The 20421-nt window shown below is 38.7% G+C and overlaps 1 protein-coding gene across 1 annotated transcript; it reads left to right on the top strand.

Moving 5' to 3' along the window:
- Positions 1-6134: 6134 nt before the first annotated feature.
- On the top strand, positions 6135-17531 carry rerglb (RERG/RAS-like b). Its single transcript, XM_030424649.1, has 5 exons — positions 6135-6519; positions 9828-9884; positions 10693-10766; positions 13345-13493; positions 14245-17531. The coding sequence occupies exons 1-5, from the start codon at positions 6468-6470 to the stop codon at positions 14528-14530; spliced, it is 618 nt and encodes a 205-aa protein (XP_030280509.1). The 5' UTR covers positions 6135-6467; the 3' UTR covers positions 14531-17531.
- Positions 17532-20421: the final 2890 nt, after the last annotated feature.

Here is a 20421-nt window from a genome sequence, read left to right as displayed (position 1 = left end):
TTCTTCCAAGATTCAGCTCAGCGTAATTTGTCAAACAGGAAAAAGCATGAAGTGGCTGCCATTTGAACCAGACAGCTCATACTCTTTGCCAAAATGCTCTCCTATGAAATATAATCTATCAAGAAAGGACTGCTTTTACTACGTGAACCTAATAAAAAGAGGTTCAAATGGATAGAAATCTGTTGCAAAACCCACTCGACTCCGGCCTGTACAGTGTCTTTGATCTGTGTTTACATCCACTAGGATGTATAAATTGTCAGCCATTGAATGAAGATATACAGAGAAACATGAGAGGGAGTTTTCAGGGGCCAGCAGCCCTGTGGCTTATGTTAAGATAAAACGAGGGAAATTGACCATGAGATGTTCTCAAAGGGAAGTTTATTCGCCTCTTGTGTCTTTTAAACCCACTTCATTTAGTCCAGTAAACCTCAGTCACATGTCTGCCCCCTTTTTCTTTTCCCTCTTTCCTCCTCTTTTCTTGTCTTGTAATGTACAGATGTTTCATTTAAAAACATCAGAAAGATTGTCTGAAGTTCCGTGAATCACACAAAAAGGAGGACGCTCCTCCGGCTGCATTGGTCTCCTTTAGGAGATAACACCTACATCTAATGTTTACACCAAACACGAGAGCATGCATTGGCCACGATTAGACACCTGATATATTTCATTCATCACTTTGTTGCTTAAGATTCCTCCAAAAAGCCGTCCGCCAATATCGGTTGGTACTCTTCAGGGTCATTCGTGCACATTTCCTCTCTTCCAGTCTTGATAAGTTATTGCATTAAAGCACTATTTTCATGAATTATCTTGTCTGGGAGTGGGATAAGTGGATGATGTTGTCTTTGGGCAGTGGTAAGAGCAGAGCTGTTATATACACACCACCTCTTAGTTTTGGAAGTTGGCTGAGCAAAGACATATTTTACCTTATTTCTGACTGTATCTGAAGTGTAAAAGCTCTGGGATTTAACACAAAAAGAAGATAATGTTTCACATAATTTTTCGTCTTTAGCTTGAGAATGCTCTCCGGCCAAAGACGGGGATTTGGATGCTTTTGAGGCCATAAAACTCAAAATAGACTTAAGCTCAAAGACCACCAGCACACCATCAGTCATCACTCATTTCGCTTCATAATTTCAACATCTCAGAAACATCTCGACTGATGCCCAAATTTGGGAATCAAACTCGAGAGAAAGAATAAGAAGAAAAAGGGGCTGCGGGGGCCAATCACAAGGACGAGAATGATGGGTGTCGTAGGATGTCTTTGGGTCAGACCGCTGCTGCCTCTGCCCCTCATCAGTCCAGCCTGTTCCTGTCAGGATTAGGGTTCATACAGTAACATGTTCAAGATGTTTACGTGAACTATGAGGGGAAGGAATGACTTCAACTGAACCAACAGGCCGGGACAGTAAAGGATGAACATGGGTTTTGTATTTAAAGGTGCAATTTTGAACATCAAAGTCACATTAACTCATATTCCTTGAAACAATTACCAAGTGGGACCTCTGTCGAAATGACTGATGGCTGCCAGCTCAAGTCACATATATCGTAATCTCCTGCAACAACATCAACAGTCCTTACTGTTTGGCTTTCTGGAAAAAGACAAATACACCTAATTGGGATTTTTCCATGCATTCACTCCTTCCATCACTTGCAGCTGCTGGATGGATGATTTGCACAAAAAGAACAGCACCCTCTTCTGGTTTTGTGGAATAAAGCAATTCATGCATGCACACTTTCATTAAAACTTGTCTTAAAGTCAGCCTTTGTTGTATTTATTCTTTATGATTAAAAGACTCAAGTTAAGTCACATTGCCTGTATCTTGTACAAACATTTTATACCGTGTTGTGTATTGTACGTGTTGATGTGTTCGGTTTGTCAGTCTTTCTGTGTTTATTTGACTGTTTTGTTTTCAATAGGGGACATAGACCAACTAAATCACTAGCATACGTCAAATTATACCAAATTCGGTGCAAGGCTAAGCTAAACTAAACACCCAAACTAAGCTATCATGAACTAAACAACAAAATATGCTCCACACTACGAATTTTGGTTTACAAAGATATTCCTAACAATTGAATAGGTCACCAATATAAGTTCAGTTAAACTAAACTAAGTTATGTTAAGCGAAGCTAACATACAAATGAGAGAAAGACAGAGCTAACAACCAAACTCAGATGCTAATCTAAGTGACACTGAACTCAACAAACTTCAAAAAAAAAAATGTTTATTTTGAGCACTCTTCCAGGTTACTAAAATAAGTTAAATTAAACTTAAATAAGTAACTGTGAGTTAAGCTAAGGCTAAGATATAAATGAGAGAACTAGGCTAACAACTTAACCAAACTCTAACCTAATGCTAACCTAATACAGTTAACCTTTTTTTTTTTTGTTTTCACAACATAACATTACTAAGCTAAGTTAAAACACACTACCTGCAGGCTAAGTTAAAGCGAAACTAAGCTAGGCTGCAAAAACAAAAATAACTGGCCTCAACTAAATCAGGCTAAACTAATCTGATGTCAAATCTGAATCTACATGTATATATAAATATATAATTGTTTTTCCCAGGATCTGTGGAAAAGAATACCAGTCTACCCACATAATCTGACATTTAATAACAGCAGCCATTTAGTTTCTAACTGGCATCTCTTGTTTGGCTAACAGCCACGAGGAAACCTCCAGCCTAACATAACTTTTCCCATGTCACATATGGAAGATAATCTTATTTCACAGAATAAACAGACAGATTCCTGGTTCACAGACGTTATGTAATGATGCTGCCGATGTGCTGTGGTTGCCTTTGATGTTGACTTGTTGAGGTTTTGTGTGTGTGTATGCAGCTGGTGAGAATAATGTGTCTCTCGGTGTGTTTAGTTTAGTGGGCACATGACGTCGTCCCATGTGAAAGCCTCTTTGCAGCCACGTGTTGATCAGCTCAGGAAGAAATGGTCTTTCACTCTCTGCCTGATTAAAAGCTGTCATGGATGGCTGGGCTTTCCACTGTGTGCTCGCCTTGGAAGTAAAAACACAGGAATTTGTGTTTTCCTGATTACAACGGGGATGTCCACTGAGAAGTTGTGATGATGAGAAGGATCAAAAGAAAAGTGATTTCATAAAATGTTCGTACTCTTGGAGGATTTTGTTTTCCTGAGGCGCATGCTCTGATGATTGAGGTCGTCGAGCTCAAGTGTTTCAGCGGTCGAGGCTGATTAAAACTCTTACTTCACACTGGTTTAAGATTAGGCATGATTGTGGTGAACATATTTCCCTAATATGCAATATTTGTCTCTCCACGAGTCCTCATCTGAACCCCCTAAAACTTATATGGTACCGATTATTTTGCCTCACACAAGCTGATCTACAGGATATATGATATCTAAACATCACTGGGTTGAAAGAGCAAAACTCTGCAAACATTTGAAAAGCCCATCCAGTCGGCATGCCGTGTGTTTCGAAGGATTTGGACGCGCATAATGTGGTCAGGCTGTTTTCTTTTCATCATTACAGCTTTTGTTGTACAGTATTTAAATGGTCCAACTCCGTGATCCTAAAGTCAATGCGAAGAGATTGGCACAAACTCCAATAAGGGAGCATGACTTCACTCTCACATTGATTGACAGCTTTCTTGATACAAATAATAACATCTGGAGTAATGCACAGTATTTAGAACAGACTGTAAAAGCCTTGTTTAGTTATGCAATGCTTGAAAGGATCTGTATGATGATCTTAAGTTTTGGGCGATTCATTCCAGCAAATATGATCATCAAGTAACCATGTGAATAGACTAAAACAACCCAAAATGAAGGCTGAAAACAGTGTGTTTGTCAAATTCTGAAGTGAAGCCAAGTTATGACAGCCCTCTTAAAAGTTGAGGGTAAAATTTAAGGCTTTCTTTTGGAAGAGGGTTACCGACTTTGCATGCGAACAGACACCAGATCAAATGAAGCCAGTTTGGAAATGGGCCCAAAATGCCCAGACCGAGCGTGCAAAGAGGGTCAGGGGGGACAAAAATGTGGTTTCAGTCTGAAGAATATTCATTTCATTGGCTGACGTTAGTGTGTGAAATCGAAGCTACTGGAGGATGATTTATTGGCTGTATGTGCCACATTTTGTGTGGTGGCTAAAGCTGAAGAAAATGGATTGCTCGTTTGAATCGATTCAGTTTGATGTCAGGAGAATGACTGATGCTCTAATCAGTGTTTTTTTTATTGCCGGCCTTCTCATGGTTTTTTGCCTCCGCGCTGCACTCAAAGCCACTCAACTTTACTATATTGCTTCAGTCTGGTGAGCTGTGACTCATGTACATGACCAAAGTCATCAACATTTTTTCCCCATCATATCACTGCCTTCCCCTCACTAAAATACATCGACAAGTTTCAATAAAATGACTTTCCTTGAAGCCTGAAGATTATTAACACCGGACTCAGCGGGAAGTTGCCAGATCTTATCGCAGAGCAGTCAAAAACAACTCCACCACCTGAGGAAATAAAAATTATGGTTTCCTGATTCAAACATGAGGACACTTTATACAGAAGACCAATACTGCCAGAAAAAGAAACAAAAAAGATAAAAGCTGTGAATTATCAAATATGAACATTCATATTAAGTCACAAGTTATCATTTCACTTACTAAATCAGTGCAAAGTGTCCGCCTCTGACACAAGGTGTCGTGCATGTGATTTAGACAACTGGGTGCGGTTGAAAGTTGAATTAAACACAACGTCTCTTGTACTTCAAGACTCTGTTGACCCTTTTTATATTTAACTAAGACAACAATCTCTCTGTAATCTTGAAAGGTGCTTTGTGCGCCGCAACATAACCATAACAAAAACATTTATCGTGCATACCAAGTTATGACGGCTGGATACCGTATTGCATGATACCTTAGACAAACAAAGGAAATCTGTTATCACTGAGAGTTCTGCTGGAATGTTGAGTATGAACATTTGACAACTTGCCTGACACATTTAAATATTAAAATTATGTCCCAATTACAGGTAGTAAGTAAAAAATGTTTGCAATTATAGAAGTGTTAGTAGAGTCACTCAAAATCAGTGTGCAACTAACTAAGGCCTGAATCTGAAGAAAAGATGAAATTTGTTTTATGGTCATGAGTAACTGGTAAGCCTTTATGAATATGTGTTATTTGTGTAACTGTATGGTTAACCTGTGTGCAAACTTCTTGAACAGAACTGCCTAATATTGTAATGTTTGGTATGGTATGGTACGGTATTGTAGTGTATCGTTTTGTTGTGTATCGTATCGTAGTGTATCATATTTTATCATATCAGATCTTATCATAATGAATTGATTTTATTGAATCATAGTGTATGATATCATAGCATACTATATTGTAGTGTATTGTAATGTAGTGTATTGTAACACAAGTCAAACCATTTCATCATCATTACATAAAAAGTAATTTTTACTGAAAATGCTCTTAAACAAGTTAACATGTATAAATCAGACAAAGTACATCTCATGATTTTGAATACTGGTTCAAATTTCTGCCTTTGTATAAGGCTGCATAACTTTGCCTGGCTATTTTTACTCTTTGCCTACTTAGTTTTACTGCACAGCATGGACTGACTTTGATAGCATTGTTAGCATAAGAAACTTTAATCATGTTTGAGTTGCTATAGGCCTGGATATTTTATTTGAAGCAGGGAAATCATAAAACAGTCAACTGAAATGCGTCAGTGAATCCTTCCTAGATGCATTCGTTATTCTGCAATTTGCCAGATACGTATGATATAAACATTTCCTCATAGTGCTGCCACAACACTTTTCTCAGGGGGCATTTTCTCTCAGAATCTGTTTGCTGTGGCAAATTAGTTTTATACAAACATATTTTCTTGACAAAGTTGCATTAGTATGAGTCATTTTTTCATATTTGTCATTCCTGACATTTCATCAATTCATCTTTTTCTTTTCCTGGTGGGAATGGGCTTCCATAACATTACACTATGATAACAAAAATGTCCATAGATGGCAGCCAAACTACAGTTACAGTGCCAGAGTTGGAACAGCACAATGGGTTTAGTCAGCCATGACCTTCGAGTAACCTCACTGAAGGAGCGGGAAGAGACAGAAAAGAGAGATATATAGGCACAAGAGCAGAAAGAAAGAAGGAAAACAGATTGATTGAGAGAATAAAGAGAGAGCAGAGAAAGAAAGAGAGAAAACAGAGAAAAGAGAGGTGTGACAGAGTAAAGGAGCACTTGGCACACGGACAGACAGAGAGAGAGAGAAGAGGGGGGCGCTTGTTTTCCCCCATCTCCTCTCCCATCGGCTTTATAAAGTGAAACAGCCCTTTGAAGAGGAAGAGAGGGGGGCAGTTCTGTACTCCTGTACTCCCATCCAGCTCGGACTGTAAAGAGCATTTAGTGTGCCGACGCTAACCCAGATACCAGACACACACACAGCGTCAGCCAGAGAGCCAGCTGAGGACCTGACAGAGCACAGGCATGAACGACATCAAGCTGGCCCTGCTGGGAAGCCAGGGGGCTGGGAAATCAGGTGAGGTGATTTGTATTTCAACGAGCTTCAGATTAAATACATGTGTTTCTTTTGTCAACACCTGTGTAATATGTATGATGCCGTTTTAAATGTTTATTTGATGCTATTCCTTTGTGTTGATACTTGCAAAAGTCAGTGTTTCTGAATTGATGCTGTTTTTTCGTGCATAATTGGAAGTGCTGTTTCAGACTTCTCTAAGTTTGTCCTTACTTAAAAAGAACACAAGTGTAGTGTCACATCTGAGTTTAAGGCTTTAACCAATAGCTTTTTTCAATAGCAATTAATCTATTTTCTTCATTAATCACTTAGGCATAACATCACAAAATAGAGAAAATTATCCAGTAATATTATTTTGGCATCCTACAGTCCAAAAAGCAAAGAAAGAAAATTACTTATTTGAAAAAAAGGACTTAAACAGATATCTGTTTTTAAAAAATGTGCCAAATTTACTTTTTATGCATCATCTAACCGATTAACTGACTAAACCTTTGAACTCATGCTAAGTTAACTTGCCCTAGTTTTCCCCTCCAGGCGCTTGGTTTAAATTGAATAAACTCAGTCTTTGTTTTGATGTTGGCTGTAAGAAGTTCTCTTTGCTGAGGTGGGTTAAAAATATATTAAATGATTACTCACACATTGCTTAGGTCTGTGCTTTCTAAATTCTAATTTCGAGAGGATTAAGTCTTATCAGAGGCTTCCTCAATAAGTAGTGACTGTGTGCAGCCTACTGTATGCTAATGAACATGTGAAGAGGCTAGAAGATAAAACAGCTCAGTGTTTCACTTGGTATGAATGCTTCAGAGAAAACCTTCTAGATGCAGGCTGGATCTACTCTGAACAGCATTGAGGACACTGTATTGAAGACCAATGATGATCTGGACTAGCTGAGACAATGCTCAAATGAGATGTTGATAAAGCTCCAACAGTCGGCTAACAGGAACACACCACGATCTGCAGCTCCGTTAGCAATGTCCCACAGTAAAGCATACATTTCTGTTTCTTTAACCTTTGAATTAATCATCTTAAATAGAGTTTTAGAAATTGTCTGCTCAGCATAAAAGTTGTATCTTGAACTTCAAAACAGTAATATGAACAAAACTGTCCTCAAGTGAAAAACAAGGTCTGGTGGTCTCTCTAAGATAATGACTTATATCTTACCAAGATAAGCTATGTAGGCTAATTTAGCGAGTTGGATGTTTAGCGAGGCTAACTTTAACTGGTAAAGCTGCATGTTTTCATGTAGGGTGTGACGATATACTGTACCAACATATTATATTTAAAATTTTGATATTGATATCATGGTAATTAAAGGCCACACACACATATGACAATATTGTGTAAATAATCCAGCTTCTCCTATATAATTTCTATTTCTTTCCGTTCTTTTCCATTTACATCAGTGGGACTGAAGGTGTAAACTAGCCCAAGGCTAACTCTGGTGCAATTCACTGAATGGTCACATTTATATTTTAATTGCACATTGTCCCCTTACAAATGAAATTGAAATTGAATTGAATAGATGGCAATAATGCCCATTAAAGCTGGTTGCCACCCACCATAAAATAGAAAAAAAATGGAAGAAGATGTTTGATGGAAAGTCTGTGAACTTCACAAGCAACCACAGCAGCGTATTTAACAGTTGAGGGCACTTAAAAAAGAAAACAAAGTTGTATTCACTGCACGTTTCACAAACACAACACTGTCTGAAGAAAAAGTGATGAAGAGGTAAAAAGTAATTGTTCACTATGTGTGCAGCCATACCGCCATGATGTCATTCGTGTCTGTATCGGCAAACTCGGGCTGTGCAGATCTTGCCAGGCGTGATTGGCCGTTCCATTGCACTTTGCTGCATTGGTGGTTTGTTTTGTTCAGAGTTCCATGCACAATGGAACGCAGCATGACTCTCTGGGTGTTGTAGCCTCCTGCTGCACAAAATCCTGTCAAATGATACTACAGACAAAAGTTAGACACAGTGTAGATAGACAACTTGATATTATTGTTAATACACATTTTTTTGGCCACCGTAATTGTGTAAAAATATGATATTGTTACACTGCAACACTTTTTCACTGGGCTTTGGTTTCATGTTACATAACCAGTCAATCGGTTCCATCCTTTGAGATTGAACAGATGTAGCCTCCAGAGAGTCCGTGCCTTTAGAATGACCTTTCTTAAATTACATCTCATCTTTAACGGAGGTGATTTCAAGGTTGTTAAAAAAGAAAACACAACGTCGACTATAGCCTATCCAGGTTTGATCAATCTCAAAGGTGAGCCGAAATTCCCAACTACTGATTTTGTTTGTGTTGTAATTATCTAGATCAAGCTCTTCACTCCATGTTGCTGCACTGTGCTGACAGTTGTGCCACTTACTCTTTGTTTATGTAAGTATTATGTGAAAACGACCTGTATTTTGGGCTCAAAGACTTCCAAAGAAGAAAACAGTTTACGTGACCATACCTTAAAGCTGCGAGCTCAAACACATTCCTGATTTTATTCGGTGAAAAATGCTGTTGAGGAAGAGGAAGAGGAAGAGGAGATATCCAACCCTTTTTGCTGCTTTGGGTCTTAGATTTATCAGTATTCAGGCTCTGCGGCACTGGTTAAGACTGACTGGCTCTGTGCTATGTTCAAGCTCTATAATACAATGGGACGTCTCCATTCTCGCTGCCTGGTAGTAAACCCAGAGTTGTTACTGTGGAGATACCAGAGCCTCTGGAGGCTGTATGTGCACGTGTATACATGTATTAGGTTATTTTTCTGCCCTTTGCTGCTCTGCTTGTCACTTTTAAATGCACACTACTCATTGTTTTGTTTTGTTCTCTAGATATATCAATATTAGTTGTAATTGTTTCCTAAAAGTCCTCAAAGTTGAATGTAATTTTCCTGAACGACTGCAGGACTAACTTGTTTGGCCGGATCTATATTTGCGTGTCCCTGTAGCACCATCAGCAACTTGGCTGCCAGCAATTGAAACTTCTGCCCTTAATTGAATGTGATTGTCGGTGGTCATTTTTATTTGTAGATCGCAGTCTGGAGGCAAAGCAGAGGAGGAAATATAACCATTCAGTTTGCCAAATATGCACACAGACCTTCCAGCAAAGCCATGCAGCCTCTCTAATGTGAGGCTTTGGTTTCACTACTCCAATCCCAGAGACTTTTGGCAACGTGTTGCGCCTGCTGGAGTGAATGAGGGTCACACACACACACACACACACACACACACACACTGCTGCCACCTGTGAGGGATGAGAGTGTAATGGTGCCATGATTCATTTCATTGTTTTTCATTTCATCTGTTTCTCCAGCTGTTCTTGTGCGGTTCCTGACCAGGCGCTTCATCGGTGAATATGCCTCAAATGCCAGTAAGTGTTCCCAGATTTGATGATGATTGTGTTTTGGTTTTGGTCCTGGAGATGAAATTAATCTTCAGACATCATGGTTGTTGCTATTCAGTCAGTTAGATTAAGAAGATCAAAACAATAAATTCCATATTCTAGTCCCCGTCTACCACTATTTCATGGTTTCTCTCATTTTATTTAATTAAAGTCATACTGATAGACTTTTTTGTCCACTTTAGAAGAGTGGAACAAGTAGTCAATACAACATTAACATATTATGTTACTATAAAGTTGTTGCAAAGCTGTTAGAAAACAGTCACCTTTATTTGAAATGTTCAATTAGCTATATATTAGCTTAATATTAGTTTTCTTTTTTACTTCTGGTGATTTCATTTAAGGTCTGACAATCAGTATCAATTATCAAGTGTCATAAACTTTTGTCAGTGGCAGAGTTTGTAATCTAAAATCCAATTAAAAAATCCTTTTGGTTTTTTGTCAGGGGAACCAGGGCGATGCTAACTTCCAGGCTGGCCTATATCCCATATTATCTATATTGGTTTTCCCTTCAAGCGCAACCCTTCACATTACATGTACTTTAATTGATTGCTAACACAAAAGTATTGATTAGTGTAACAAAAAACAAGATTAAACCAATCCTGCAGTGAAATAGGTAACAAGCAAACAAAACATGACTGGTGAATGATTTTTCTTGGTTTAGCTTTTTTGTATTGAAAAAAAAACAAAGAAAGAATTTTCAACTGTCATTAAATAATTCAATTGTTGGTAATAATATGGTGTTATTTACTCTTGTGTGTTTCTGATCCTGTAACAGATTCCCTGTACCATAAACGACTGTCAATTGACGGCAGGCAGCTGAATCTGGAGGTTTTTGACCCGTGCTCTCAGGTGCGACATATCACTAACACACCTAATATTGTATTGTAATATTTCCAGAGCATTTTATTAGAAAAGCAGAGCCGCAGTCGGACTCTCTCTGTTTTCTACATTGGTTTCCTCTGACATTCCATCGGGTGGGCTGGAAATCTACTCATCGCGTCTTTCCCTTCGGACATAATGCTCGGAAGACACAAATGAGAATCTGAGATGAGAATTATGTCTTTTCAGGGAGATACACCAAAATTTCAGACCTCAGTCAATAGTCATTTTAGCTACAGCAATATCATCGGTGCTGGGAGACAACCTGCTGTCTCTAATGGCCAAGAGAAGCTTCCTTCAGCTGAGGCGTAAACACGATAATTTCTTGTTTTGGAGCTCCAGGAGTTTCACAAAACAACAATAAAACTGTCTGGTTTCAGTCTGCTGTGCAGCCTGCAGCACATGTCACGACCTTGAATGAACTGTGGTCAGATATTTACCTTTTGGCCGGCACGTGTACGATCTGTCCAGCACTCAAAGTTGGAAATCTAAAAAGTTTATGAGTGTATCCCGAGGCAATGTGTGCCAGCGGCTGAAAAAAGCCATATAACCTGCTTACCTCTCTTTCAACGAGACCAAAGTCCTGAGAGGCCTTTTTTACTACAGAGTCAGTATTTATTGGAGTACCCCTTGGCTCAGCAGAACAAGAGCCGATCATTGTCTTTGTCGGTTAGACTCAATGTAACATCAGCCCCTCATAAGAATCATGTCCTGCCTTTCTGACCTGGGCTGCATAAAGAAACTATAAGTCAATAAAGAGAAAGGGATAAGTGAGTTTTTACAGTGCGGAGGCATCGTTGTTTAAGGGCTCAGACATGTCCTCAGGCCTCTTGTCCTTTCTGCAGTGTTTGTTTCTCCTCAAGGTCACCTGCACACAGTTTTGTTTTCACTCTGCACGTGCCTGCACGCTGGTGTTGTTCAGGGTAACAAGAACAGCAGTAAAAATAGCTCTTGAAGAAGTCGGACAACAGCAGGCATAACAATTACTTGGAGCTCAAAAGCTAAAATCACCTCTCAGAACAAAAATAACTGAGTCTAAGTCTGTTGTTTTTTAAATCCGGCCACCTTCCCATGTAGTTATCATGATGTTGTGTTAAAATGACATTTTCTAAGGATTGTTTGAGTCTGTTTGATTTATGTTCTCCTGTTTAGAAGTAGAACTATTAGAAGTATTTGTTTGCAAAATGTAAAGTCACTCTGACACATTTATGAATGAAAGTTGTACAGAATATGTGGGCAGAGTCCTTTAGATTTAATTAGATCGCTTTGACAAGAGAGAAAGGGTGCTGTTGTGGACTGTTGGCCTTGTTACATGAGAAGAATTATGAGGAAGAAGGAATATTTTATGACCAATGCCCAATGATTCTGCTCTGATAACTGACCAACTGGCCAAAATCCCATTTGATTGAATAAATTAATGTATTCCCTGCTGAGTTCAAGACATTTTTAGCATACGTTTGGTGTATACTAAGAGATTAATGAGGAATTAAAGGTCATATTGATAATGTTCTTTACCATTTTCATAAATTATACATCTCCAGAGCTTGTAGAAAGACACAAAATAAAAGTATGTCTTTTCCTTTAAAACATTACTATGATTTTGATTTAGCTTGTCAGGTCCAAAATGATTATTTTGTGTATCTCTGGAATTCTTGGTTTTTGAGGCAATAATATAACACAGCTGGTTTCACGTATCTTTGTTTAATCAGGCTTAAGAGTCTTGTAGGCAGTGTGTGGACAAAACACAGATAACAAATAACATTAGCTAACTAGCATTAGTGACGTTAACGTTAGATAACTTGCGAGCGTCATTGGCAACCACTTGAAGGGGCCAATGATTTGAACAACAGCGCTAAAAGACAGTTTAATGCCAGCATGTCTCAGATGTCTTCTAACTGATCTGAATCTACAACAAATATAAAACTGTACTACTATATTAAGGGGTCTTTTTTGTTGTCGATCTGTTAAAAACGAAATCTCAATAAATTCCATCTGATTCAATATTGTAAAGCAATAGAATATGAACACTTTCAGGGGACGTGAATTATGTTTTTTTAGTAGTCACTGTAATATAAAGCCACTAAATACCATCATTTAACAAATCTGTGGGGTTATATTTTACATCTCTTATTTCTAAATTCTTAAATACATATTTAGGTGTTCATTTTTGGCTCAGGTCTCTGTTCTGGTCTTTAACTCAAACCACCATGCATTCAATTAGAACTACTAATTTGCATATTCAAGCACAAAAATATCAGAAAACTTCATATACTAAATATTTTGTAATGTAGGTAATCAGCTGGGGAAGTTTCATGGCGATATCTATTGAATATTTCTAACCTAGTCATCTGTAGTGTCAGACGGTGGCCAGAACTACCAGTCTGCCGTTGAGGCAGTTCTGCCTAAAGCAAATTTTTATGGTACTAAAAAACACAATGGAAAGAATATTCGATTAAATCTGTCCCAGTGGAAATAAACCATATACTGTGGAACCTGAATTTGATCTGCTCAGTGAAATCAAAATAAAAGCATGTGTTGTCCTTGGCAGAGCTCAGAGGCCAGGTGTATACTGGAGGAGCCGGTGGACTGGGCAGACGGCTTTGTGGTGGTGTACAACATCAGTGACCGCACTTCTTTCATCAATGCCAAGAACATCCTGCGGCAGATCCGGGAGGCGCGCATGGACAACTGCAAAGGGTCAGAAGCACAATGAGGTTGTTTTATTCTGAAGTGAGTCTGACAGTGGACAGGAGCCGATGTAGGATCAGTGCAGCTGTTGCTTCAAACTTATTCCAGAAACTTTGAGCTGGATGAGGTCACATGAACCGTCTCCTTCAGAGGCGAAGCAGTTTTTGCAAATATTTTCTCAGACTTGTGACTCACGTAGGGGTTAACTACATTAAGATGGAGGATAAAAAGTATAAACAATGTCAAGAATCTGTTTAAAATGTTCCCTCAAAACTGTCAATACAATGAACTGCAAAGAATTATATACAACGCTGATAGTATATAACCTGAGTGTGCTGTAACTGGAAAAACAGAACAAAACAGAGTATGGTTGCTCTATTTTTTTTTAAACTGAGCAGGGCTCCTCATGCGGTCTTGAATCCGAGGAATGCTGGGAGTCCTGACTGAGCCTGACAAACACAAACTGATAAATGATTCATGATGACATGTGAGGGATTCACTGCAAACCTGCAAACATCTTGTCTGCTGGAAAAATCCATCAGGCTGCCTGTCAGGCAGTGAGGCTGCCTGATAACGTGGAGGGAAAAGATTTATTTAGTCGGTGACAAGAATGTGAGAACAAATGTAGATCAGCCATCAGTAATTCTTGGAGATAAGGACAGAGAACACGCTTGTGTTTATGTTCGAGTGAATCAAAAGCTGATTTATTGGCTCCTCATCCTCCTCATCTCACCACACTGCTTACTCGTCTGTGTTTCAGGGACAATGAGGTTCCTGTGTGTCTGGTGGGAAACAAGCAGGATCTGTGTCACGTCCGGCAGGTGCGTGAGGACGAGGGCCGCTGCCTGGCTCAGGAGAACCGCTGTCACTTCCAGGAGGTCTCAGCGGCTGAGAGCTACCAGGACATCGCCAACCTCTTCACCCAGCTCATCCGGCAGGTGATGGAGCACCTCAAGTACAGAGCCGACCGACGACGCTACAGCGGCTCAAAGTCCATGGCCAAGCTCATCAACAATGTGTTTGGCAAGAGGAGGAAGTCAGTGTGATGGTCCCAGTGAAGTAAACAGCTGGAGGTACTGGCCTGGTGTGTGTGGACCCATGTTAAAGGGAACTGGCCAACAGGTTACATGCAGGGTCCGAAACTGATTAGTATGCGCACATTAATCCTTCACACTGTGAGCAACATAGACAACGGGTGGGAAAGTTTGAATGGTGTCTGCAACTACAGACAAACATCAGTCGTTGGCATGTTTTGTACTTTCGGTTGCTTAGATTTTGGCCATAATATAATTCTCTGCTCTTTTTGTTCACACTCTGAGCCAGAAAACTCATCCTGGTAGCACTTACATACACCAAACTTAACAGTTTTATGTCTATTTGTCTTGTTTATAAAAGTTTATGCTAAGGGATTTTTCCAAATGTCCCTCAAAGCCTGATTTATATAACATGTTGTTCTTTAAAAATAGCAAAAATAGTTCTTTTTCATGGTATTTTTAGATTTGTGCAGTGACAAGAAAGACATATCTAAACTTGTAAATTTACCATTAAGGGGGATTCCAAGTTGTTTAGTTTTAAGGGGCCACAAGTTAAAAAGGTTGTAAACCGATTGCTCAGAAATATTCAGTATCAGGAACACAATTCCCTTTTCCCAGTATGGGGCAGCTGTGGCTCAGGTGGTGAAGCGGGTCATCCACTAATGGGATGATCGGTGGTTAGATCCCCAGATCCCCCGGTTGCATGTCTAAGTACCCCTGGGCTGAACCCCAAATTGCTCCTGGTAAGCAGGTTGGCACCTTGCATGGCAGCCATCAGCTGTGGTTTAATGTGACAAGTGTTGTCAAGTGCTTCGAGTGGTCAGTAGAGTGTAAAAGTGGTCCATTTACCACATATCTTTCATAATAAATGCCTGACATTTCTGAGTATAATCAAATTATTCTATGATATATCTTTCATTTAAAGGCCCAGAAACAATGTTTCACTTATTCTTATTATGTAATTACGTGAGGTTATCAAACTACTTGGGCTAATAAGAATGATGAAATGGTCAATTGTGAGGCAAATGTCAGTTAGCTGCACTTTTTCACACTGTTCACAACCAGGTGAACCATGGATGCATAGGGCCTTTCATAACAAAAGCCAGATTTCTCAAATGTTGCACAACTTTGAATAAATATGACCTAAAACTATCAAAACTGTAGCTACAATCAGTAAATATCTCCTCATCAAACACCATATAATCAAGACTAAGACCAATCATTCAGCGGCAACTTGTATTGCTCGGCAAGTTTTGATGTAGTAGATACTCCAAAAATGGAAACCGTACTATTGGTGTCAACAGCTACTTTCCGAGCCTATTTCCTGTCTGGTTTATAGCTGCAGTTTTTCATATGAAACCTGGAGAGGACCGGGAAGCTTTGATTGGCTGTATTCTGCTTCTCCTCCATCTTTCATCTATCAGACACAACTGTTTATCATTAACAGAAATCACAACATGGAGGAGTGCGAGATGGATACATTGTTGATTAGCTTGTGGCAGTGAAATGTTCAACTCGGGCCAATTTTTCATCACCAATTTCCCTTAAAATTCCCACTATGCTAACATTGTGAGCTCTGGGTTACAAACTCTCCCTGCTGTTACTTAAAGTATCTTGTTGCAGTTTTGCTAGAATCTGCTTTTATAATGTGAGGAAATGTGTCTTCAGATCAGTGTTGTGCAGGGTTATAATGTTTTTTGAGGGAAAAGAGTCAGTTTTTACTGACACTTTAATGAACTTTATGCATATATATTTTATTGTTTTTCATAGTAATGCTACTCTTTGAAAGCCATTTTGTTTGTTTATAGTGGATTACTATACTGATGATTGTCATATCTTATACTCTCTATGGTAGCCCTTATTAAAGGCATCATTAATATTCATTCACAAGTACAACAATGTATGTAACCATTTCAACTGGTCGATTTAATTATTGTTATATTTATTTGGTCTTTTCACAGATTCTAAAAAATTGAAAATTGTCTTGAATGTGACTTGTGAACTATGTAATAGTGGTAAAATTTTAAGTTTAGGTACACAAAAGTGAGTAGTTACTGAGGAGCAAGTAAGGAATGAATCAGTAACGACTTGATAGTTGATGAACAGCTAATATTACAACATAGTAGATAATGAAGAAATACTGGTGAATAGACTGTTAGGTACAATATTAATAATTCATTACATAATGATAAGTTCATAGGTACCTATGAATCAACATACCACTTTCTTAATGAGATGTTCCTGATTAACTATCAACCAGCCGCTCAGTGGCACGACTCATTGAATACTAATTACTTAATCATTATTTACTCTTTCTGTGTACCCTTTAGCAAAGTGAAACATAATTATATACAGCATTAATTAATGATTAGGTAATTAGTATTTAATGAGTCTATTGGGTAACTACTCTGTATTATGTTTCACTTCACTTGAAGGTACTTAAAGAGAGAATCTAATGATTAAGTAATTAGTAATTAATGAGTCCTCGCTAGTGTGTGCCACTCAGCAGCTGGTTCATAGTTAATCAGGGACAATTCATGAAGATAGTGGTCACTATGTTGATACACAGATATTTATGAGTTAATCAATTACCTAATCATTCACTAGTGTTGTATTTTACAGTCTGTTCTCCAGTAGTTCATCATTATCTCTTATATAGTTCTGGAATTATATATAATAAGGAATCACTCATGACTAGCAAGTTGTTCTATCAAGTGATTCATTCCTTACTCAATCCTCAGTAACTACTCGCATTTTTGTGTAACTTATCACAGCGCGTTGCCTTAAAACCCTACAATCACACACCAATTAATAACTTGAGCTCATTTTATTCTTTGCTGTTGTTCTTCTTAAACCCAGTTATGTAACTGTGATGCTGTAAAGAAAGAATGTACCACACATTGTGAAAAATTAGTTGACATATGAAGTGTTTTGTAGATGAAAGTTCCTGTTGTAAATACTGTAAAAACATTGGATGTTCCTGAGGAAATTAAAGTTGAACAGTGCTTAACAAGATTCCTGTTTAAGTTTTTCAGAGCAGCTTAACTTTAATTAGATGATCTTGAGAGGGGGCATTTCTCTAAAGCCTTCAGAAAGGAGGAATTTCCTGTGTGTAACTGCTAAAAATAGCTGGTTTTGGGGCAGGAGAGGTGAGAAATGCAGCAGTATTGAACTAGATTTTATCCTTTAACAGGAGAAACGTTCCTGCAGTCTCCACTAGATGGCAGCACAGGTATCAAAACACCCTAAAGATGTGTGTGCTCTCCCTTTATGTTCATTGATTTTCCTGTTCATGAGACCTATTACACACTCAATCAATATAAAAATGAAAGTAAACAATGAAATGGAAAATAAATCAACTTAAAATGTCATCTTTTGAAGCCTTAAAGCTTACTTAAAATTATGCTTTTTGGGATTTTGCCTTTACTTAGTTGTATTATGCAGCATGTTTGTGCATGTTAAAGGTCTGCAAAGTGAAAAAACCCAAAGTCCACGCCAAAGGGAGTTACTCTCTCCCACAGAAAACATTGTGCACTGCCTGAAATGCCTGGTTTAGAGTTGGGCCTTTCCTTCTATGATTTATCTGCATCACTATGTAACAGGCATTTTATAAATATATATTTATTTATCATGAAATATATACACTGCAGCAGCTGCAGCAATCCACTGAATGAGAAAACTAATGTGTTTTCTTGAAAATTAAAGTATGTAATCCTCTTCTACTAGGACCCCCAACTAAAAGTATGAACCTGAAAATCAGCACAATATGACCGCTTCAACGATGGCAGATACTGAAAAATATGATTAATTGAATATATATTCATATGTGTTAAATTATTTAATATATATAAATAAATAAATGCTGACACTTTCAATACTGAACATGGCAAGTCTGGATGAAATTAAACACACATTTTTTGACAAAATATCTCACTCAAGGCCTGCTTACTAGATTTTGCGTTACATTTGATAGATTATATTATAATGGCAATTGCATTCCCGTCTTCCTTTGTCGCCTGCAGCTTGGAGCTGAAATGATTAAACCATTTAGTCATCAACTATTTAATGAATTGGTACCTATTTTGATCATCCATTAATTGGCTTCAGTGTTTTTTTTATTTTCTAAGAAAAACAAGAACATTTTTTTTTCCAGCTTCTTAAATGTCATTGTATTCCGGTTTATTGTATCCTCTATGACACTAAAATGATTTCAGGACATCATCATTGAGCATCCCACCCCCACCCCCATCCTCAGGTGTCTCCAGGTTTGTCACGGACAGTCAAGATGTTTTTGGAGTTCTGTTTTCTCTTATATATTTGTGAAATTAGATGTAATCGTATAGGCAATAATGAATGTAAACAACTACTTCTGTGGTCAAGGATGAACCTTAAAGCTCCACTTGAACATATTTCAGATGGACTGCTTGTGTCAATCCCAGTTCAGTTCAGAAAAAACACAGCAAAGCACAGGTTTCCCCATGCAGACTGCAGACAGCATGAAATCTGGCAGCTCATGCAAGTTAAATGAATTTGTGGTTTTGATAAAATGGTCTCGTCTGATTGCTGAGCTCCTCTTTCACACATCCAAGTAGGGATTAATCGGTGAAGAGCAAACAGGAAACACTGCAGCCTCCTCATGTTCGTCATCATCGCAGCACAGGTGGCAAATGAAGGCTGAATCTGTGCGGGAGTCTTTTTGGCAGTTGCTTGGAATCAGCGAGTGAAACAAACACTTTATTCAGCCCCATCAGTCACACATTTGCACATTTGAGCACATGGAGGCCTGCTTCTGTGTCTTAAATTCTATATTACCTGCATTCATGTTACTTGCTTTTAATGTTTTTAGTTTTTAACGAAATGATCTGTGACATTTTCAGAGAGATGCGCCTCTACTCTTTAAAAAAGTTCATGAAAGACTTCACTTTTTCTCTCCTAAGAAAGTAAGAAAATAAAAATCCTTTGCCGCACTGGAAGTCATGCATTTCCCATTTCCAGCAGCAACAACAGCAGTTTTCTTTGAATAGATAGAGGAACTGTGTAGTCGGCGGGAGCAGGAGCCATAAACCACCGAGGCTGAACAGAAAAAGAAAAGAGCTCCACCTACGGAGAGGGGAACCAGAAATCTAAGGAAAGAGACATCACAGTGCCACCCGCTGAGGTTGACTGACAGGTAATTTCTGGAGAGAGCGGCGCAGACACACCGCTGACTTTAGCACTTAATAGTAAAGATGTCTGGAAAAATACACGTTAAATGAAGGTGTAAATCCGTGATGGGGCAAAAATGCTCCTCATTTAAACTCTAATTTGATTCTGTCTCCTTCATCTTCTTCTCTGTCCGTCTCATTTTTTTCCTGAGCGATGAGGAGTGCAGACGGATGGAGACAGAACCTCCAAGCGTGGCCTTGTAGCTTCAGGTCAGTGATCTTATTTGGCCCCTGTGTGGAGGAAGAATTGGTTTTGGCTCGACTGAGGACAATCATCCAAACCAAGGGGATTGGATGCTGCTGGGACACCGCAAGAGCCAATCAGAAAGGCCATCGATCAGTTCCCCTTAATCTCACAGCTGGTGAGCACATCCCAACTCCAATCTAAAACTCTGCAGCTTAGTCAGACTGACGGGGGACTGGACGGCTTCCAAAGACTTGAACCTCCACTATAATGGATCCACGTTGGAGCAGAAAAGTTTGTCTACAACATCAGATGATACTCCACTCTGTTCTCAGTGCTCTTTTCTGTGGGCTGCAAAATAAACAGTAGTTGTTTAGTCTAGTGCTGCCAGAAAATCTTGTTTTTCTTAAAAATGTGAAAACAATATGTCAGTGTGGCAAAATTATAGTTGGTTTCAGATTGAAATCAACTTAAAAAAAGGACATAGGTGGAATTATCTTAATTCACGTGTTTTT

The sequence above is a fragment of the Sparus aurata genome, chromosome 8 (genome assembly GCF_900880675.1).
Source record: "Sparus aurata chromosome 8, fSpaAur1.1, whole genome shotgun sequence".
Lineage (NCBI taxonomy): Eukaryota > Metazoa > Chordata > Actinopteri > Spariformes > Sparidae > Sparus > Sparus aurata.
Note: the sequence above shows the minus strand (reverse complement) of the source record. Positions and strands in the feature narration are given on the sequence as shown.